This window comes from Urocitellus parryii, chromosome 2 (assembly GCF_045843805.1).
Source record: "Urocitellus parryii isolate mUroPar1 chromosome 2, mUroPar1.hap1, whole genome shotgun sequence".
NCBI classification, from domain to species: domain Eukaryota; kingdom Metazoa; phylum Chordata; class Mammalia; order Rodentia; family Sciuridae; genus Urocitellus; species Urocitellus parryii.
Window position 1 is genome coordinate 35,604,605 of NC_135532.1, and position 21,971 is coordinate 35,626,575.

At 43.7% G+C, this 21,971-nt stretch overlaps 1 protein-coding gene across 10 annotated transcripts; it reads left to right on the forward strand.

Moving 5' to 3' along the window:
* Positions 1-640: 640 nt before the first annotated feature.
* Slc25a15 (solute carrier family 25 member 15) lies at positions 641-20,136 on the forward strand. Of its 10 annotated transcripts, none has more exons than XR_003300131.2 (8): positions 641-744; positions 3,560-3,674; positions 9,070-9,328; positions 13,493-13,630; positions 15,828-15,997; positions 16,392-16,550; positions 16,980-17,201; positions 17,893-17,968. XR_003300131.2 is itself a non-coding variant. In XM_026381921.2 (8 exons), exons 3-8 carry the CDS (start codon positions 3,620-3,622, stop codon positions 18,015-18,017), a joined length of 906 nt encoding a protein of 301 aa, XP_026237706.1. In that variant the 5' UTR covers positions 834-959; positions 2,177-2,336; positions 3,560-3,619; the 3' UTR covers positions 18,018-20,136. The 10 variants fall into 10 exon arrangements, 9 of the variants coding, with proteins under 9 accessions (XP_026237705.1, XP_026237714.1, XP_026237706.1 ...); XM_026381921.2 differs by lacking the exons at positions 641-744; positions 16,980-17,201 and adding exons at positions 834-959; positions 2,177-2,336 and having other exon boundaries at positions 17,893-20,136; XM_026381922.2 differs by lacking the exons at positions 641-744; positions 16,980-17,201 and adding exons at positions 1,128-1,538; positions 2,177-2,336 and having other exon boundaries at positions 17,893-20,136.
* The last annotated feature ends 1,835 nt before the right edge of the window (positions 20,137-21,971 follow it).

Consider the following 21,971-nt stretch of genomic DNA (forward strand, 5'->3'; position numbering starts at 1 on the left):
TAAGCAAACAAGGCTGGAAGTTGGAAAACCAAGGGAATAAAACAGTGTGGAAAATGAAAATAAATTTAGGCAGGCTGAAACACAGCAATGGGAAGGCAGTGGCTGAGAGTAGCTGTCTTAATTGGACCAAGTTCCTGCCAAATTGCCACGTTATTAGCTCTTTGCTGTAGGCCACTAAATACTTCTTTGATTTTCCGCTTTTTAATAAAATGCTAACGAACGGTAGATATGCCCTGTGACTTATTAGGAGCCAGGGGAGCAGAGAGGCTGACTTGGAGTTACAGTTTTCATCAGTGCGTCTTCCAGGACGTCATTGGGGATGGTTTCCCTTGGCGGGAGGGCAGGTGGGAATTAAAACAACAAAAACAAAAATCAGGCATAAACTTGTTTTTTTCATCACTGTCACTCCAGTACGTTCGTATTCGATGAGAAGCTGCTGACGTCCAGCCCCGAGCGCGGCCCGTCCGTCCCGTAGGCGGCTCGGGGCGCAGCCGCCCTCCCGCTCCTCCAGCGCTCAGTGGCCAGGCACCGACTTCCGCCGCCCCTGCGCGAGGACCTGGCGGGCGGGCGCAGCGCGCTCCCGACGCCAGGGGCGCTCCTGAGCGGCGCGGGATGGGCGGGAGGGGTGGGCGGGGCGGAGGGCAGGACGCGGCCGACCCTAGTGTTAAGCGGCTGCCTTAGGCCGCCCTGGGTAGCAGAGAGGGCGGCGGAGCCTGAGCAGGACGTAGCCACGCCAACGCGGCGGTGAGCGCAGCCCGCCCGGAGGAGGGAGCGGGGCGCGGGCGGGCCCCGGCCCGGGCGACGTGACCTTTCTGGGCGACAGGTGACGGCGCACACGTGCCGCGGGCCTCGCGCGCTGTCCCGGGACTGGCCGGCTGCGGCTCTTTCGAGCTTCTCCTGCTCCTGGGCCTCCTTTCCGCAGGGCCCACCTGGAAAACGGTGTCCTCGCCTGCCCCCAGGTCGAGTCATCTGGCCTCGGGGCGCGCGCCGCCCGTGCTCGGGCGCCGGGAGCTCCGGGGCGCTGATGAATGGGAGGCTGGCAGGTTCCCCGGAGTGGCTGTGGGGCTGGGGCAGCGTTCGGACCCGGGAGAGAAAGCTGGAAATGGATCCTCTAGTCTGCGCCTTGCTCGATTCCCTAGTGGCGCGCGGGGTTTGCATCCCAGCGCCCTGTGCCCGGTTTGGGGACTGGGGTGGCGGGTGGGCCGGTGGCCTCCAGCGTTAGCCTGAAACTGGAATCCTGCGGCAGTTCATCTTCCTTAATGGAAAATGTGGCCTTATCCATCCTCCCGTCCGAGAAATTAATCTCCCCAAGAACCAGAAAGAAGTACGGCCGGCGCCGCGGTTTCTGTCTGCCAAGTCATAGTTTGAAAGAGGGGCTTTGGAACACTGAAGGGATTCAGTTTTTCTATCCCAAGTGGTACAACAAGCTCATCAATTTTGATGCATAGTGATCAGTCTTGCCTCCTCCGAGTTTTGTCCTCTCCAAGCCATAGCCACGTATAACCTGAATTAATTGTGCACATCTTCTGAGTTCGTCTGTTAGTACTTACCATTATTTTCTATAATTCTACAAGTAGTTATTTGTAGGATTTAATGTGTTTAAATTTGACTTGCCTACAGGAGTTGAGTTCTCACTGACAAAATAGTATTAACTGCTGTGCTTTTCTTTCCTTCTAAGTAAGGAAAGAATTGTTCTCACAGAAAGAGACAAACGTCTTGAGGTGTATCTGAGAGGCCACCTTGGATGTGCTCTGTGCCTCTGCCCCCCAGTTGCTTGTTTCTTCCTTGAAATATACGGCTGGGTGTTTGGGGGGCTTTTTGTTTGTTTTGTGTTGTTGTTTTGGCCAGATTGGACTACTTTAGAATGGGAATTGGTGTGTAGGTATAGTCCTGAAAGACAAGCCTTTTTAAGTTGAATCATGTCTGTGTCACTGACTAGTTCTGTGACCCTGAAGATGACCTTGCCTTCCTTTGGTCTCATTTTTCTTTGTGGAAGATGAGGAGAATGATAACCTTTTCTAAGTAAAAGTTGGAGTGCCACCACTTTATTATCCTAGTAATGGTCTGTTTCTCCAAGCCTACCAGTAACCATGAAGCACATCTTGTACTTCAACCTTGAATGCTTTATTAACTATTGCGTTTTTATTGCTGGTTATTATTTTTTTTTTTAATAAAGGAAGCTTCTTGGAGTTTGGTCATTGGCAAAATGCTTCAAGTGGTTTAAAAACTTCTTTGTGGTTACCATTATCTTCTGTTGACACTGATCCAGTGTACCGACCTGCTCCTCAATGTGATGAGGAATGAAATTTGTTCCCTGCTATTCATGAATACGTCAGGTAGTTTGAAAACCATACAGAATTGGTTATTTTAGTCTTCTATGTTAAGTGGCTGCCTCTTTAAATTTCCTGGTTAATATTTATTAAGTCCATATCTCAGCAATAGTTGATTTTTATCCAAAGATAGAATAGACTGCAGTTTCTTCAAATACTATAGGCTCCAATCCAAATATAGTAAATCAAGACTTCATGGAGAGAGGCCTGGTAATTTGAACATTTAACAAGTATTTCCAGGTAGATTTTTATCAAGCAAATTTGGGATTCAGTGGCCCAGATGCTGCATTTCAAAGTGTGTTTGGTGGGCAGGCATTATTAGCCTTACCTGGGAACTAGTTGTGACCACAGACACTCTGGTTCCACCTAAAGCCTACTGAGTCAGCATCTGCATTTTTAACAAGACCCTAGGTGAATTGTGTGCACAATAATTTTGAGAAGTGCTGGAGAGGAGGTAGGTTATAAGTATGCAGTTGGTTCTCTATGCTGGGCTTTGTTTAGAGAACTTGTGATCCATGTTCATGTCAGCCCCATGTGACTATCTGTGATTGTCTTTTTTCTCTCTCTCTCCATATATATATATATATATATATATATATATATATATATATATATATAAAATAGTTGGTCACAATACCTTCATTTATTTAGTTTTATTTATTTATTTATGGTGCTGAGGATTGAACCCAGGGCTTCCACGTGCTAGGCAAGTGCTCTACTGCTGAGTCACAACCCCAGCCCCTCACTGTATTTTTAATATTCACCTTGTACAGGTAAGGACCTCTAGCTTTAGGGGTATAACGGGCCACCTTGCCAGAGGAGGCATCCACACTCAGGGACATGGAACTCCACAGAGCTAACCTCTGCCACCTGGGTGTTCCTTTCCAGGCCTCCTTCTAGGCACCCAGCAGCACAGAACCTTCTTCTGAACCTAGAAGTAGAGGGCAATGAATCTCCCTCCTTAGGAGTCTGAGCATGGGGGATTGCAGGCATGGTGGTGCATGTCTATAATCCCAGTGACCCTGGAGAATGAGATGGGAGGATTGCAAGTTTGAGGACAGTCTCAGAAATTTAGTGAAATCCTGTCCCAAGAATTTTTAAAAAGGGCTGGGGGATGTAGCTTAATGATAGAGGGCCCCAGGGTTCAATCCCTAGTTCTGCAAAATTAAAATAAGAACCATGGGGGTCTACAAAATCCAGGCTAATGGTGAACTCTTGCCTCTTCCCAGGGATATGCAGTACCCATCATAAGCTCCTAAGAGTTGCCTTCCACGTAGCCCAGCAGCACCATGAAATCCAATCCTGCCATCCAAGCTGCCATTGACCTCACAGCAGGGGCTGCAGGTAATCCCAGAAAAAAACCAATGTTCTGTTTCCTCAAGTACCTTCTCTGCAAGATCAAGTGAAATTGGTATAAAAATATTCCCTTTGTCATCCTAGAAATAATATGCTTAGCCTCAGAGTGAATTTATTAAATGGAAGTATAATATTTTTCAGAACATGGCAGACAGTAGAGTAATATTCTTTATATTAAAACTTTGAATCAGGAAGAAAGGTAGGAATGTCCCCAACATACTGCTAGAAAACAGCTCAGAGATGAAATCACTTACCCACTGTCACACAGCTAGGATATACAAGTGACATTGGACTCTGTCTCAAGTTTCGTAGTCTTCAAATCCTTTGTAGTACAAAAATAATACCATGTCATCTTTCCGGGAAATGCCATGTGCTGTTACTGGTGCTGGGAAAGGAAAGAGGGCACCCTTTAGAAACAAGACTGATATTCCACTGGTTCTTAAAGCCATGGGAGTAAAGGAGAGGTAGTAAGATTTGTTGGGGCTGGTCATATAAGGTGTGCCCATGGGCAGACTGGAGCCTGCCAGGGTCCATTTGCAGGCCAGTCTTTAGGACAATCACCTTCAAGATGCAGGCTCAGCAGATAGCTCAGCCTGAGGCAAGTGGTGAAATTGGGTTTACACAGTCATCATTTAGTTTTCCAGAGTTCTGTGTTACCTTCGGGTTAGAAGAGCACTGGAATGCTTGTGTTTCCCAAGTGTCCCACTGACTCTCATAATGCTTACAGTTCCCCGGACTGGGGAGGCCAGAGGGGTAAGTTGCCCAATGTTCTGTTATCCACTGGGATTTCCCAGGTCAGCAGATAGGCTATATACAGGGGCTGCCACTTCTCTCCCTGTCCTTAGTCCAACTGTAAAAAAACAATCCTTTTCCAGAAAGGAACTAAATATTTTTTTCAGGATCCAAAGGTCGGCCAAAGTAGGCTAATGAGTAAGTCTGGACACGGTCTCACAGACACTGATAAGGTGCCTGGGGCAAGGGCACCTCTCTGAGGTTAGAGACCATAAGGTGTGCTCCAGTTGACTAGCAGGCCTGGAAGCTGGCTGAGCTCTGCCACAGTGATCTCTTTCCCATTGTGTGCTTTTGGGTCAGTCTTTCATGCTTGGGGGAGGAGAGCTGTAGTTCCCTACACCCCCGGGTACTGGCCTTTCTCCTCTTTCCCGCACCACTGGAAGACACTGAGAATGTGCAACCATCTGTGGCCTCTGATCTCAAACCATCATAAGAACACTCTGGGTACAGTTCTTGTCTTACTGACAAGAACCACATATTTTATTTTATTATTTTATCACATAACAGATTCTTAACTTTTGGCATTTTATGTCCTTCAGTCAGTATACAGAAGATCTAAGATCTATTGTGGTAGAATTTAAAAGCTTACTTTTTTCTGTTTATATGCATTCAGGTATTTGGGTCAGTTTTTATGTAATTTATGTTTGGATCCTGGTATAGAAATCATTTGTTGATGGAAGTGTTTTGTAAAAATTACAATATTAACATACATTGGGCCCTTAGATATACTGACACTATATGTTCCTGCTGACTCTGGATAGGCATTTCTCCCTTTGCTTAGCAACATAGGATCACCCCTCCCTGATGCAGAGCTTCCATGTTTTGCAACTTCCAAGGGCAACATACTCGTTTGCAGGGGTTCTGTGGGTCAGGGACTGGGCAGAGGAGGTACCTATTAGTGACATAAGAACCTGCATTCTACTGAGAGACAGTGGGAATGCAAATGGGAAACACTAGTCTCACTTTTTTGAAGGCCCCAAAGCTTCTGAATTATTGATAAAGCTAGATGGCCCTTTAGAGATCATTGGCTCTAAGGTCACTGTATACCTAGGAAGAGTCCCAGAGAAGGATGGAGATTTGTTCACGGTTACGCAGATGGATGGTGTGAAGTCTGGGCCAGGACTACGGCTTCCTGGTTCCTTGTCTAGTGTTGTCTGTTTTAGTGCCGCCTGATGGGTCAGTAGCCCTGGAGAAGGTCAGGGTGCTGTGCAGTCTTAACCTCCCTGGCTTTCTGGTCAGATAAACTGCTGGGCTTTGGGTGTTTTTCTGTCAGGATCAGAGAACCCCTAGTGATTCGTGGCCACAGCCCACCCAAGGAAGTGATTCCTTTGGAAGTGCGGAGCCAGCTATGGTCCTGGGCGATTTGGGCAGAGCATACACGTGTTGTTCTTTGCGTCTCTCCTTTTTCTTTTAAAGCTTCCCCTGCCAGACAGGTTTTCCATCCAGCTCATCTCCTCTAAAGTGCCAAGAAGTTATCATTTCCCTGTCTGCACTTGTTGTAGAAGAGATTCCAGGAATGGATCTAGAGCCTGAGGCAGCTAGGATTAGGGGGATTTGAAGAAGATAGTTAGATAATTGGGTAATTGTTGAAATGAGGCAATGTGGATCCCAAAAGTTGAATTGCCTTAAAGGGAAATCTGGATACTTTAAGAGTCAGTAGTTCAACATCTTTAACGTCATAAGGCAGCCAGAGCCCTGACAGCTCTGTGGCAGCACACCTTATTAACCAGTGTCATTGGGGAATGAGTACTTTAGATTGTTTGTCCTCTTGAATGCCAAAATGAAAATCCTTTTTTGATAAGAATATCTTAAAAACAATATGCTACCTTGCCTTTTACTGCTGTTTGTTGAGGGGTGTGAAGTATACCTGCCTGTCTTCCCTGTGAGCTGTTACTTCCCTTGACACTGTCCCACCCTATTAGATTTGCCTTCATGCCTTATGCTTTTCTGTCCTGCCTCACAGTCTAAATGACCTGTGGCTAAATGTTGACCACTACCCAGTAAGAATGTCTGTCCTCAAAATGAGGTGCACAGCCAGCTGTGGCACCCCTGAAAAATACAGAGGCTGTTTTCACTTGTTTTTCAGGGAGAAAAGCCTGATCATATGTCTGACTTCTACACAAGTGGAGAAGTATTTGTTCCCTGTAATCATTCCTGGCTTTCTTGACTTGATAGGTCTCTGAGAACCTGCCAGGTGTGGGTTTGAGCAGCCGGTGCTGGCATTCTGAATAGTCATCACTCATGGGAGGGGTACGCAGGACTTGGGATGTGGGGTATATTACAGGTAAAGTTAGCTCACATCCCAGGGATTCATGGGAGGGAATTAGCATTTGAATATTAGCCATCCACCTTCTCCTTAGAAAGGTCATAGATACACAGCAAATACATATTGTAACCTGTGATGTCTGCTCCCTCCAGGCTGATTGATAAAATAGGGAAACTCAGCATATGAAGAATGGAGGAACTTTGGTTAGGGCAAAGGGAAGGGTGGGGATGGGAAGAGGCAGGGAATAGGAAAGATGGTGGAATGAGATGGACATCATTACCCTAGGTTCATGTATGAAGACACTACTTGGTGTACAACCAGAGAAATGAAAAATCATGCTCCATTTGTGTACTATGGATCAAAATGCATTCTGCTGTCATGTTTATCAAATTAGAACAAATAAATTAATTAAAAAATATAAATAGGGGCTGGGGTTGTAGCTCAGCTGTAGAGTGCCCACCTAGCACATGCAGGGCCCTAGGTTCACTCCTCAGCACCACATAAAAATGAATAAATAAAATAAAGGTGTGTGTCCAACTACAACTAAAAAATAAACATTAAAAATATATAAACAATAAAGTGCTGTGGAGTGATATCAGCCAAAAAAAAAAAATAGGGAAACTCTCCAGTTAAAGTATTAACATGCTGAATTAAAGGTTTAATGTGCTGGGAGATGAGGCAGGAAGATTTTAAGTTTGAGGCTGCCCTCAGAAACATGGCAAGGTCCTTTTTCAAAGAAAAGGGTGGGGGGCACTGGAGATGGAGCTCAGTGGTAGAGCTCCACTGGGTTCTTCATTGCCCTGAACTGTAATAACAACAGAAAGGCTTTATGCAGTTCATCTGAATCTAGGTTATCTAAAGCATGTACTGTCTTAAAAATTCTGACAGTTTCATCATCTTTTGGAATAATTATATTGCTTGGATGTACTTTGGATCTTATTGTGGTCTAGCCCAGCAGTGCCTAGTAGAGAATAATTCTAAATTAATTATAATAAATCATATTGAATTCTATTCTACAAATTCAGAACTGAGGATAATTTGGCAATACAGAGTGCACGGGTATCATCATTCCCTAGAAGAAGTGAATGGTAGTGATAGGACCACAGCAATTGTACTTTTCTTGTTGCTTAATAGACCAAGCAGTTCTCAGACCCTTTGGAATTGTTGGTCTATTGGCCAATAAATAGTCCTTCTCAGTGGCCCTCCCCATCTCTACTTTCCACAGTTTGGGTGGAATAACTGTATAATGTCAAGATTATGAAATCACAGTTTTTAAATATTTTATGTGACCTTCTTTTTTCAGTTTTGATGAAGCTCTAGCAGCCTCATTATATGGTTGTGACATTTCCTAATATAAACAGGGGCATCTGAGATGTGGGACCTCTCAGGACAGAAAGGGTGGTAAATGTTAATCACTGGCAGTTGCCACAACACTAACCCCAGCCCAGGTTCTGAAGATATCATAGGGAAGTTACAGTTCATTCTTTTCCTTATGTATAGGATTCTTATTTGAAGCTATATCAAATGCAATTTTGGCCTTGAGTATCTGATATTCTTCCGATATGAAAACGGATAAGTATAGGACTTATGCTAAGCACAGGTTAACTTCAATTCGTTTATGCCAAGTAAAGATAAATTAAGGTCTACTATCTAGCTAAATACAAATGATTAATTTGTAGAGTTAAAATTCAAGAGGTTTTCCCTGGGATGAAATATTGTGCTCTGGAGGGATTAATTAGCCAGGCTCCTTGTTTTGTTCATGTGATGCCTGGTGCCCTGTTATTTTCCCATACTCATCAGACCGTGCCGTGGGGCAGTAGGCAAAGACGAGTGATTCTCTGAATTCTGTCTCTCTCATGGCAACTGCTGTGTGTTAACCACTTGTGCAGCAAGTGCTGTGCTAAGCTGTCTCCTCCATTTTGGTTCAACCTCCTGCTAACCCTGTGGTGCGGGCATGGAGTAGGGGCATCTCAGAGGTCGCATCCCCTGTCTGGGACCTTACAACAAAGCCAGGCTCCAGCTCCTTCCTTCTGACCCCATTGCCAAGGCACCTAAACACATGCACACCTTTGCAGCCTGGAGCTGGGGCTGTGGAACATACACATCTGCCCTGTGAGTAGAACCCCTTCAGGGTAGGATTTGGGTGCCGGACATAGTAGGGACTTGCTCTGAGTTGATTACTGGACTCTGCTAGAAGGTTTGGGGAGGATAAGAAGTCAGAAGGAACAGAGGTAACGCCTGGGGTAGGACAGCCGGCCTTCATTTCCATGGGTAGCTGAGAAAACCACAGACTCGTGCTAGAGAACACTTGTGTCCTGGTTCCAGGGGGCACAGCATGTGTACTGACTGGACAGCCCTTTGACACAATGAAGGTGAAGATGCAGACATTCCCGGACCTATACAGAGGCCTCACAGATTGCTGCCTGAAGACCTACTCCCAGGTGGGATTCCGCGGCTTCTACAAGGGCACCAGCCCGGCTCTGATCGCCAACATCGCGGAGAACTCAGTGCTCTTCATGTGCTACGGCTTCTGCCAGCAGGTGGTGCGGAGAGCAGTTGGGTTGGACAGACAGGCAAAGCTGAGGTGAGTCAGGACACTGATGCCTTGTTCTTCTTTTTTTTTTTTTTTTAAATAACAACAACAACAACAAATAAACACAAAAACATTGTTGTATCGCCCTGAGTCTCCTCAGGGGGATGCTTTTTAGATGGACAGAAGTGCTGGACTCAAACCGTACATACAGGTTGGGACCCCAGGTTAGGTTGTGCTTTATCAGCAAAAGGCAACATGTTGCGAGAGGTTGCCTGAGCCATGTGGGTTTGAGGAGAAATGTGGAACTTCAGGGAGGGTCAAAAACACCTGAGAAAATGCAGGTGAGCCTACCTTTCTTTGGCTGAGTCTTCCCTAAACATCAGATCTTGGCTTGGGCTTGGTCGTCCTTGGGGTGTTTATTATGCAGAGATCAAACAGTTCAGGAGATACTGGGATGTTTAGCTAGCCCTCCTTTGAATGCTGATCTATTTAAAATGATGGTATCAGCTTCGTGGTTGCAGAAGGCAGTCGTGGTGGTGGTGTTGGTGGGGCTAGAAGCCCTATTGCAGGGGCAGTGCCCACCTGACTAAAGTAGTTCCTTGTGCACAAAAATACCTCAAGGGCTCAAATGTGCCCTTTTACAAGCAGGAGTTCTGTCACGATAGAAGGAGCTTGTGCTTTCAGAGCTAGAGACTGGATGAAATGACTCCAGGAGCTGGCATAGGGCAGAGCTCTGGTCCTTTAACCCTCCAGCACAGAGGGCAGGAAGGAAAGAGGAAGTAGACGGGAGCAGGTGGCAAACCAGGAGAGGACAGCACCCCACAGTGGAGACCCCCCAAAAATAAAATAGTGTATGTAGCTTCCTCCCCACAGAGGGAAGGGCTTCTACTTGAGGAGACCTGGGATTCTGTTTGCCTCAGACTCCTTAGTAAAGGATGACACAGGAGAGAAGCCAGGGAATCAGTGAGCACCTGTGTGGGTGGTGGTGGCAGGACTTGGCTTCCTCTGAGCAGAGCAAGCCCTTCTGGCCACAGAGATAATGACTTCTGCCATTAAGGGATCAGGCCTTAATATCCCTTCCCTTCCTCTTCTCTCAGCCTGTGAACAGTGAAGACTGGGAGGAGCATCATGTTTTCTGATGGAGAAGCTTGGATACCTTAGAGCTGCATTTCCATGCAGTTTTTTTTTTTTTTTCCATGCAGTTTTTAGAAGCTCAAGTCAGTGTCCCTGAGAAAGGGTTGGGAGACGCTTCTTTGTGTCTCTTGCGTGGAGAAGCACTCCGAGCACGCGGATTTCATGCAGTACGGTAGCATTTAGTTGGTTGAAGTCATCTAGAAGTTCTTCCTCAAGTCTCGTCTTCTGAGCCTCTCTCGGCCCGGTTTCGGCCCAGTCTTCTTTCTGGTAGATCACAGTTGGGGTTGTGGAATGTTTTATAGGGGTCACATCTAGAAAGAGGATTTATCAAAGTGTGGTGAAAAGGAAAGAACTGCTTGTGAGAGCCCGTTGTGAATTTTTGCAATCACATCGTCAATATTTGTCTGTTCCCGGTTTGAACATGACCCCGAGTGGTGTTCTTCTTTGACCTTTGGCTGGATGGGGTCTTACACAGCAAGAGTGTTCAGGTCATGTTTTTTGTTGAAGAGATGACAGCTGATTCTTACAAAACCCCATCCTGTGCCTGTTGCCCTTTCGATTTCATTTTATACATTTATAGTACACTTAGAACCTGCAGCCCATGTGCTTCATTTTGTGCCCTGGTAGATGAGAGTGTTTATTAGAAAGCCAAAGTTCACTGCAAATCTGATTGGGCCTTGTCCTTGTACTATAATAAGGTGGTTGTTGTTGGTTCAGATGTCTCAGCCATCTCCACACCTGAGGTTGAACCAACTTCCACTTTTATTGACTGCCACCTTTGATCCAGCAAAGTTAGCAAACTCTAGTTAATGATCCTGGACGATTGCCTGTCAGCACGTTGACAGAAAGTCCCTGCGTGAGGCCAATTATGGATCTGTAGTTAAAAGATGGCAGAATCCATTTTAAGCTTAGTTTTTCAACAAATGAATTAAGGAGTGATGTGAGGGAGAAGTGAACTGAACAGCCTGGGTCAGCTTGTATACACCAAAAGGTTGTGTGTAGGACATTTGTGTACCTTGATGGCTCTGCTGTGTTCATGGTCTTGGTGTAATTCTCCAAGATCAAAAGGAACCAGTACTGCAGTACTGCAAGCAGTGTCTTCCTCCTGAAAGAAAGCAAGCCCACACCAAGCCAGATTTTGAGACCTGGATACCTCCCGTTGCATCTGCCAGTGGCATAGAGGCTAGACCACCCACTAGGGACAAGTCTAGAGGGGCCTCAGTTTTATTTTGTTTAATTCTGATGGAACAGTAGGATCATTGAATGTGGTAGGTCCCCTTGGAGATATTTTTACCCTCTGTGAGGGTGGTTGGTCTTAGCTATTCTTGAACTCTTCCTGGATTCTAGTTTTAAGATCCTACTGGTAACTTAGAGACCTACTGGTCCTAAGCCCATATGAAACGAAGTAAATTCTTCTGTTTGTGTTTATTGCTCTCTCTTGTCTAGTTTGTAGTTTTCACCTAGACATGTCACCTAAAACCATTGAGTGTGCAGACTTTACCCACCTCTGAGGCCCATTGTCCCCTCCTCTTGGCCTGTGTTGCTGAGGTGGTGTTTTATTCCATTTTCAGTTCCTATAACAGAATACCTGAGAACAAGTAATGGATAAAGAAAAGAAGTTTAGCTCACAGTTCTGGAAGTTCAAGAGCATGGTGCTGGCATCTGCTTGGTTCTGGTGGGGTTTTCTAGCTATATCACAGCACGGCAGATCACATCATGGTGGGAGTATATGTAAGAGGGAGAGATTTCATGGTATTACAGTAGGATAGAAAAATTCCCAAGTGAGGCTTGTTCTCTTGATAACAATAGTTTGTTCTTGTGGAAACTAACTGGAGTCCTGTAAGAACTACATTGATCCCTTCCAAGGGTGGCAGTGCCCCTAAGAACCTAACTGCCTTCTACTAGCCCCACCTCTTATAGGTTTCACCACCTCATTAGGGAGCAAGATTCTAGCACATGAACCCTTTGGGACACATTCAGACCAAAGCAGGAGGCTGGAAGCTGACTAGGAAATCTTTTTGGAATGCAGGAACTTGTCATTATAAATTTGTACTGGGTTTTTATCTGTGGTAGTTCATTACATGACCAATTGTTCCAGGATGGATTATAAGCATGAAGGAAGACCTTAGAACTTCTTTAAGGCTTTCTGGCAAATGTACTATAGTTGTGCATGTTTTGAGTGGGGGACCTATGGTCATTTTTCCTCCTCTCCTTCAGGTGTTTTTGCTTTATTTTGTATGTCACCCTGTGCCTTAGCGTGGTCTACTATAACAAAATGCCACAGTCTGAGTTGCCTAAATAACAAACATTTCCCCTAGTTCTAGAGACTGGAAGGTCCAAGATCAAGGTGCCAGCAAATTCAGTGTCTGGTGATGGCTCACTTCCTGCTTCATAGTACTTTCACACTGTGTTCTGACATGGCAGAGAGAGCAAGCTCTCTGGTCCCTTCTTTTTTTTTTTTTTTTGGTACTAGGAGTTGAACCAAGGGGTGCTTAACTGCTGAGCCACATCTTCAGCCCTTTTTTAATTTAGAGACTGGGCCTCGCTAAATTGCTGAGGCTGACTTGGAACTTGCCATCCTCCTGCCTCAGCCTCCTGAGCCACTGGGATTATAGGTGTGTGACACTGCGCTAGGCTCTGGTCCCTTCTTGTTAGGGCACTAATGCCATGATGAGGGCCTCACTCTCATGACCTCTCTAATTGCCTCTTAAGGACCCTCTTCAAAAACCATCACATTGAGGCGTAGGGCTTCAACACAGGAATTTGGGGTGGAGGGGAACACAAGTATTCAGCCCATATTCAGTACCTAATGAAAACAGCATGGATGTGGCAGTCAGGCAGACTGGGTGTGATTCCTGCCACTTTGTAGCTGTGTGACTTTGGACACATTATGGATCATTTCTAAGTACCATTTCCCTAGATAGGAATTAGGGTATTGCTGTCACCTCACAGGACACGGGATCCCTTTCTGCAACAGCATATGCCAATCCCACTTTAATCCCCATGTTCCCATTTCCTTGAGGTGGAAGCTGAAGGAATGAGTAAGCTGACAGAGGTGGCTTCTGTGCTGTGTGCTTTCAGTGATCTGCAGAACGCAGCTGCCGGGTCCTTCGCCTCTGCCTTTGCCGCGCTGGTGCTTTGCCCCACGGAGCTCGTGAAATGCCGGCTACAGACCATGTATGAAATGGAGACGTCAGGAAAGATAATCAGTAGCCAGAAGTAAGTACTATTTGGAAACAAACGTTAGATCTCTGTTGTCTTGATATAGTAAGTGGGTTTTTTTTTCATTTTATATTGTATTAAAATTTAGTAGATTTGGAAACAGATTTATCTACTCCAAAATATTATTTCTAGAACACTTTCCCCTACCAGTCAAGGATTATTTTCTGCAAGGATTTTCTGTGATGGTTGTACTGACTCTGAACCCCATAGGACATCTTAGGCAGATATTCAATACCTCAGAAATGGAGAAGCCTGGAAGTTAGCCCCCCTTGTCCTCTTGGGTGTGTATAAGGAATGACCCTCAACCATATTGGGTTTTTTCAACTGCAGCTGAGAGCTGATCCCTCTTAAGTGCTGATTTGGATTCTGAGATGGATATTCAGTGCCCATTCCCAGGTTTCATGCGTTGTTCAGGTTGCTCACACCAGATCCTAGTGGTGACTTCTTTGCTCTCTTCTTGCCCTCCCCTGTCCTTCGTATATATCTACAAAGGGTCCAGGTTTTGAAAACATTCACAAAACCTCTGTAAGCACAGAACTCTTCTGTGATCAAATCACCCTCCAACTCATCTTGAAAAAAGATTCTCATCACCCTGTGAGAATGTATATGTCATTCAAGATAACTTACTTGAATTGAAAAGCAATTTATTATCCTTATTAATCACAAAACTTGGCTATTGCATCCTAACATCTGGCTGATCAAAGTTCTGGTTGAAGATGTTGAAGTGGTGAATTCCAAGCCCGTGAATTTGCTGGGAAAACTGGTAGACAAATCAGCCATTTTTAGTTAGTAGTTTCCTCTCAGCAAGAATGGGGTTTATAATAGTGCCCTGTTTTCTGCATCCTTGAGATTCATTTCATCCAACCTGAATCTATTAATTATTGCCAAGAAGTTCCAAAGTATAAGCCTTGAAAAATTTTTCTTGAACTAGAACATACACATAGTATTGTAAATACATAAATCATAAGTGTTCAATGCTATACACAGTCACAAAATGAATGGGCCTTTGTAACCAGTCCCTGGATTAAGAAATAGAACACTAATAACACCCAGAAAGTGGTCCTCATGTGCCTTAGAAGTAGTTTTAGGTAATTTAAAGATAGCTACGGTTATAACTAAAGGACTTAAGACTGGTAGACACCTTGCAAGAAAAGAATATTTGAGATGTAGCAGGTGCTAAACAAAGCAAGTATAGTAACTCGGGGTAGGGCATGGTTTGGATACAAGTGGTGTTGTGTTGTTGGATTAATGTGTCACATTCTCATGGAATGGGAGCAGCACTGCAGGAAGGACCTGGATTATGGGGAATGCCCGACGGAGCCTTCTGAAGCTCTGAGGGAAGATCATCACCCTGAGAGCTTCAGAGTGATGTGGCCTTGATACCTTGGGGGCTTGATCCTTGAGCTCCTCAAGCCAAGTCCCTTGCTCTCTAGAAAAAGGAAGGAGAAGATTCTCTAAGTTACACAGAGTATGACTTTTTCCCGAGGATAAAACCTGCTATGGTACAACCCATCATGAAGAGGAGTCTGTGGATCAGAAGTGTCCTGGCCTCTCCAGGAGTAGGACTCTGGTCTGCTTAAAAGGAGTTCCCTGTACCTCTGCTGCTCTCAAGAATCAATTCTGGATGCTTTTTGCATCACAGGGGCTATAGCTCAGCTCTTAGAATTTCTTTCATCTTGCCTTCAAGTAACCATTTACTCCTTGGCATTAAAACAAAACAATGTGTAAATGCTTGAACAAATTCTCCTAAAAAATAGCAGAAATATTGAAGAGATATGGATCAAAGGAGGTAAGGGACTGATCAAAGACAATACCATTTTATTCTTGTTGAGTTTGGAGGACTCCTAATTATAATTTTAGGTTTCACTTATTTACTTCTGAAAATATAGGTAGTAGCTTTCTTATATATATATTTGATAATGTGACTTCTAAAAATTTTGGCATTCATTTTAATAAATTATGTTTAACCATAACAACTTAATGAACCTGATAATAACAGTCTGCTTCTCTGAGATGCTTCTGAGATTCTTTATTCCATAGGAGGATACCTTTTATTTTCAGAATTCTTGATTCCACTTTACAAAATCAACTGCTTCCTTCCTTGTGCTTGATCAGTTCTGTTAATTGGGTATGAATGTCCTTGTTCTCCCATCCTTCCTGCTGGCAGTAACTGTCACTCACTGTTCCCTCCCAGTACAGTTTGGTCTGTTGTGAAGACTATACTTAGAAAGGATGGCCCTTTGGGCTTCTACCATGGACTCTCAAGCACTTTACTTCGAGAAGTACCGGGCTATTTCTTCTTCTTCGGTGGCTATGAGCTGAGCCGGTCGTTTTTTGCATCAGGGAGATCAAAAGATGAATTAGGTAAATGTGTTTGCATTAACAGCATTTGGGTATGTGGAGGCTGCTCCATGGTGGTGTGGTTTCCGGGGATTATCTGTTCAATGCACCTCCATTTGGGGAACCCATCTGGCACTAGAAGTTTCTGGGTGCTGAAAAGTAACATGGCAGCAGATGATTGCCCATGCCCTTTCCCCAGGTTTGGTAATTTCCTCAAGACAGGGGCTGAAGCAGAAGCAGCACATCTCAAACTGCTTTACTGGAATTTCATTCATTAATTGTTCTGGATCCATTTTAGGGGGTGAAGAAATGCAGAGGTTATTTTTCCCATGGGGAAATCACTTATTTTCACTGGTTTCTGGAAATATCATATGGCTGTTCTTGAGATCAAATACCATTTGCTGTTTTTCTTCTCTAGGCCCTGTGCCTTTGATGTTAAGTGGTGGAATTGGTGGAATTTGCCTGTGGCTTGCTGTATACCCAGTGGATTGTATAAAATCCAGAATTCAAGTTCTTTCCATGTCTGGAAAACAGGCAGGATTTATCGGAACCTTTCTAGGTGTTGTGAAAAATGAAGGTGAGCCTGGTACGGTGGCACATGCCTATGATCCCAGTGACTGGAGAGGCTCAGGCAGGAAGATTGCAAGCTCAAGGCCAGTCCCAGAAATTTAGTGAGACCCTGTATCAAATTGGGGATGTAGCTCAGTAGTTAAGTGCCCCCCTGGGTTCAATCCCTAGTATATAAAAAAAAAAAAAACACAGAAAGGTGAGTCAACTAGTTTTAGAAACAGAGTAGGTGTATATATAGAGTGATCACTTGCTTTAATACTGTCTTGCGGAGGTTTGATCAGATGTTTAATTGCCCTCTTCTCCCTGCCTCTTATCCTTTTTCTAGCACTGTATATTAATCCACATTTGTAGCTTTCTGTTTCCAGACTCCTTTCTTTAGCTTATTTTCATTATTCTCAAGAATGTTCACAATTCTTTTTCCTAATCCCTTGGGCAGGTACCTGTCAGGATTCTTTGTCTAAATAGCTTGGAGGGAATTTTTAAGATGTGGACTTTGTCCAAGGGGGCGAATGCTCTGAAGTTAGCACCACCTGCTCTATATAATACAGATATTACAGAAGATAATCTCTAACACGACCACTAAGGGCTTGAAAAGAATGTCCAGCATCCTTAATGCTAAGACTTCTGGAATCAGAAATGGACTGAGCAACTTCTGAAGGTGATTTACTATCAATTTTTAGAGTTATGTAGGAGAATAAAGATTAGTAATGCTTGTATAAAGCCAGCTTTATACAACCTGTTTGTAAAGACCTGTTTTTCTAGTATCCACTGTACATCTTCAAACTTGGGTTATGAACTTCTGTTTTGATTTTTAAAAGGGAAAGAGTAGTAACACAAATTTAATTCATATCCCAAATAGAGTACAGACATCTTGTATATTACTCATACTTACCTTCCTGAAAATTTGCATGACACTTTATAATAATTTTACAAAGTACACCTGCTTCCTTTATGTAATTCAGTCTTCATAAACATGCTGGGCAGTGCTAATACTAGAAATAGGTCTCTGATCTCAGTGTTGGTGCTCTAGATGCCATCTTTGGCCCCAGAGTTGCTTCTGTCTGCCCCCCATCTTAGGATCAGCTCTGCCCTCTGTCTTCTAGGCATTAATCAGGTATTGAATTGGTTTATGTTACCTCAGCAACAATCAGCTTTGCCAAGAGACTTGATCCTTATCTAGTTTCTGTTAGTCTATATAGGAAAACCTGGATGTAAGTCCTCCTGCTACTTGTGGGGTTTTAATGCTATTGTTTGGATTTGTGAGTACAAGTGTGCCTATTCTATGCAGCTGCATGGAGTATTCCCGAGGGGGAATTGTCACAATCTTTGATTGCCCTTTTGTCTTCTAGGAATAACAGCCTTATATTCTGGACTGAAACCTACTATGATTCGTGCATTCCCTGCCAACGGGGCACTATTTTTGGCCTATGAATACAGCAGGAAGTTGATGATGAGCCAGCTGGAAACATATTGAAGTGTCCTGGTGGGCCTGGATCTAGGCACAGGCGTTTGAGGACTCCTGTTCATCTCAGGGTTTCACGGAGTATGAGAACAATGTGGAATTATTTTGAATATTTGGGAATTTTGTTTTTGTGTTCCCTTCTTCTACCCTACGTCTTAAACTTTATGGAAAGATGTATACCTTACATCATATATTTTCTCCCCAATTGTGTTGTTCTTACCCTTGATAGAATATGCAGGGTGGCTGATGGCCCAATGAACCTAATTTGAAAGGCTGAATATAGTTTTATTAGGGCATTATTACTTCATGAATCCATATATGTGCATTTTGGATAGTTATATATTGAGAGAAATTGGTTTCATGTTTAATTTAAAATATCAGAAAACCCAGAGGTGACAATTTTTCACTAAATGGTTATAAATGATTGCTTAAACCATTCTAGTTGTAGGGACTTTAAAGTCTGCTGAACCTGTGTACTGAGGTTCAAGTTTTCACATGGTACCTGAAAACTAAAATATCCATCTAGATTTTTAATAGACTATACCTGCATACTGGTGTGGTTTCCATATTCTTACTCAAGTTTCAGAGTAGGTATCTTGGATTTTCCCAAGAAGCTTTACTCTTAAAATAGTGCCATTCATTTTCTAGGTGGGCTCATATTCCACACTTGACTATGTTGCTGGGTGTATCCCTAGAAGATCAGGCCTTTGGGAAGCTTCCCTTTTTCTCCTTTCCCAAAGAGCTTTCCCTGTGCTGGGCTGTAGATGAAGGAAAGGGCCCGGAGATGGGCTCTGCTGGGCTGTGCTGTTTGATAATGGCTGATAGCAGCTCTTAAACTAATTCTGTCTCTGGGTCCTGGCCTGGGTGGAATTATGGGTGTTCTATTGGCCCAGATTCGGGGCTGTTGATCCACTTTGGACCACGTTGTCCTCTCTGTCCCACCAATCGGATTTCGCCTTCTAGGGAACAGAGAGTGCCAAAGTCAAAAGAAGCCTTTGATCCCTGTTTGGTGATCAAGTAAATGTGTATATGGGTGAAGCCCTGTTCTCTCAGAACTGGAAAGAGCTTAGTGCTTAGATTTCACAGTGAATGATGGCAGGACTGACCCATCTTGAAGTTTACCTCAGAATCCACAACTGCTTGCCATGCTTTTTCAGTGTTGGAGCCTTTTGCATTTGGGGCTGGCAGTTTAAATTTTAATGGGGTGTGAATTTACAAAGAAGTGTAACATAAGAAAAGCAATTTTATTAAACTAGGTGGTATGTAATATAGGGTCCAACCAGAACAAAGCCCACAGTTCATCTGCTCTCCATAGATTTGGGATGGGCAGCTGTGATCTAACAGGGTCATTCTTAATGACCTAACTAAAGTCAGCCTTATCTTCCGTGCTACTCCAAGACCAGCAGGGCCACTCTCAGTAAGAAGTGTTCTTAGACAGCCTATAGAGCAGAAGTCAGGCAGGCTGACAATTTTAACGAGTCTTACCTGGTGTGTCTGTCCTTGTGGGCAGAATGTAAATGCTGGGCAACACCTCCTGTTTCCTTCGGCTTTCTGCTCTCAGACAAGCCTGTGGCAACTCTTAGCCATGGTGTCAGGAGAACAGGGTCAGGGAATCAAGGTGCTACCAAATGGGCAGGGTGGAGAGCCAGGGACATTTGGGGTGTGGATGCTTGTCATGCCTGATGTGCTACAGAGCTAGAGCTGATCCTCCATTGGCTTTTTCTTTATGGAAAAAAAAAACATTTTTTTTCTACTTTTCTCTATATATTAAATGCTCAGTAGCTGCTGAATGGCACTTCATCTGAACAGAACATGGGACTGGCTTCTAATCAGAGCCTCCTTCCTCAGTGCCCAGGAACTAGTCCATGTTAGCTCATTTGGCAGTAGATCTTCTCATGAGTTGTCCATTCAAGTTTTAACTAAACATCTTCCATAGAAATAGTGTGCAGCAAGTGGAAGTGAGAATGGAAACCTAAGTCTGGAGAATTTATTTTTCTTTCTATTTGTTTAATTTGTGATTCAATATTTGGGTACAGTGTGTACCATTTCAGATCTGTACTCCAGACAAAAATATAATAACTTGAAATACTGTGTTAAATTTGAGTGTTCTGTCATTAAATTATTTACCTAATGTGAGTTGATGATGTTTCATTTAAGTACTTTATGTCTATGCTGAGAATCAACAGTTAGGATTGTTTTTTTTTTTTTTTTTTTAATATTTTATTTTTTAGTTATCGGCAGACACAACATCTTTGTTTGTATGTGGTGCTGAGGATCGAACCCAGGCCGCACGCATGCCAGGCGAGCGCACTACCGCTGAGCCACATCTCCAGCCCAACAGTTAGGATTGTTAAGGAGTTACGTATAGTAATGTTACGTATAGTAATGTTACGTACAGTAATATTTCCAGGTGATGGTTTTATTGTAGCAGGCATTTTTCATCTGCAGGATTTTAGATGCAAAGTAATTTACTGTAGGATAGTTGACAAAAACATATGGAGCCTGAACCTGCTGCAGTTACGGCCCTCTAGAATTCACTCTCTCCCTTTTGCAGCCCCCATTTTAAAAAACAGTTAAATTTCTTGCTATTAAGTTTTGGATAATTCTATTCCAAGTTAGTAAAATCTACTTAAGAAAATTAGTCTCATTCTGATACATTTCTTAGGTTCTTTGAAGAATGATTCACTTTGAGTTCTAAGAAAGCGATACCCCAAGAGAAAACCAGAATTGTGTGGCAATGCATAACTGCCAAAAATTTTGATGAGTCCTGGAGGATTAGGTTATAGTTCAAACAGCAAGGTTCTTAAAATTTTGTTTTCTTCCCTCATTGCCAGTATTAGAGAAAGGCTTCACCGAATTAGCTCCCCCTACCCTGCCTCCCCACCGCCCCTTTGCCTAAATCTATCAACAATCTGTTTTCTGAATTATTGCTGCTGAAATTTAAAATGAAATATTATGCAACCTATTCTGCCATAACCATGCTTCTGTAACTCAAATTACAGGGAATGATGTCAGCAATAACATGCAAGGAACTTGAAAACATGCTTTGTGGTCTTTTCCTTCACAAGAAGCCAGATTAGGAGGAGAAATGGAAAAGGTCTATAGTTGGACTACAGCATTGGCTATTGGAAACCTTGTTTTGGGACACTTAGGGGAGAAACAGGGCAGCCAGGCCACACAGCAGCTTTGCAGCCTTTTGGCTTGTCCAAGTTGCATTCTTTTGTGCCTGCTATAGAGTTCAGAGCTTTATTCCCATCCGTGTCACTTTGGCATTCACAGCCCTTCCCTTTTTTTTTTTTTTTTTGCGTTGGCGGGGGGTTACTGGGGATTGAACTCTGGGGCACTTGACCACTGAGCCATATCCCTAGCCCTACTTTGTATTTTATTTAGAAACAGGGTCTCACTGAGTTGCTTAGAGACTTGCCATTGCTGTGGCTGGCTCTGAACTTGCGATCTCCTGCCTCAGCCTCCTGAGCCACTGGGATTACAGGCGTGTGCCACTGTGTCCAGTTTCATAGCCCTTCTTGTTATATTTCCATGGAAAAAAAAGAAAAAAAAACCTACTATCATAGATTCCACACTTTTGAGTTGCTGCCCTAGGTAATCCAACTGGTTCGTGTGCTTATTACAACAAAGTTGTTTAGTTGGAGTGGACTGCTCCAAACCCCAACTCTTCTATTTTCACAAACTTTTTTACTGTGTGCTTTTTGTATAGTCTTTCAAGAATGAGTTATATAGCCATGCCCTACATAATGACATGTCAGTGAGGGACCACCTATTCATTGGTGGTCCCATAAGACATTGCTTAGTGATACTGTGGGGGTTGGCTTAGTTTATGCAAACACACTATAATGTTGCACAGTGCTGGAATTGCCAAATGATGCTGTCCTTAGAACATTCCTTGTTAAGCCATGCATGATTCTACTGTGTTTTAGCAGAGACACTGGCTTTATTAATTGCTACCTT

What these genes read in the sequence shown, in the direction of transcription:
- Slc25a15 (XM_026381920.2), top strand. Translation starts at nt 3,620, where the DNA reads ATGAAATCCAATCCTGCCATCCAAGCTGCCATTGACCTCACAGCAGGG. An exon ending in GAGATCAAAAGATGAATTAG is followed by an intron (nt 15,998 to 16,391) that starts GTAAATGTGTTT and finishes TTTCTTCTCTAG; the next exon opens with GCCCTGTGCCTTTGATGTTA. An exon ending in AGGTGTTGTGAAAAATGAAG is followed by an intron (nt 16,551 to 17,892) that starts GTGAGCCTGGTA and finishes TTTGTCTTCTAG; the next exon opens with GAATAACAGCCTTATATTCT.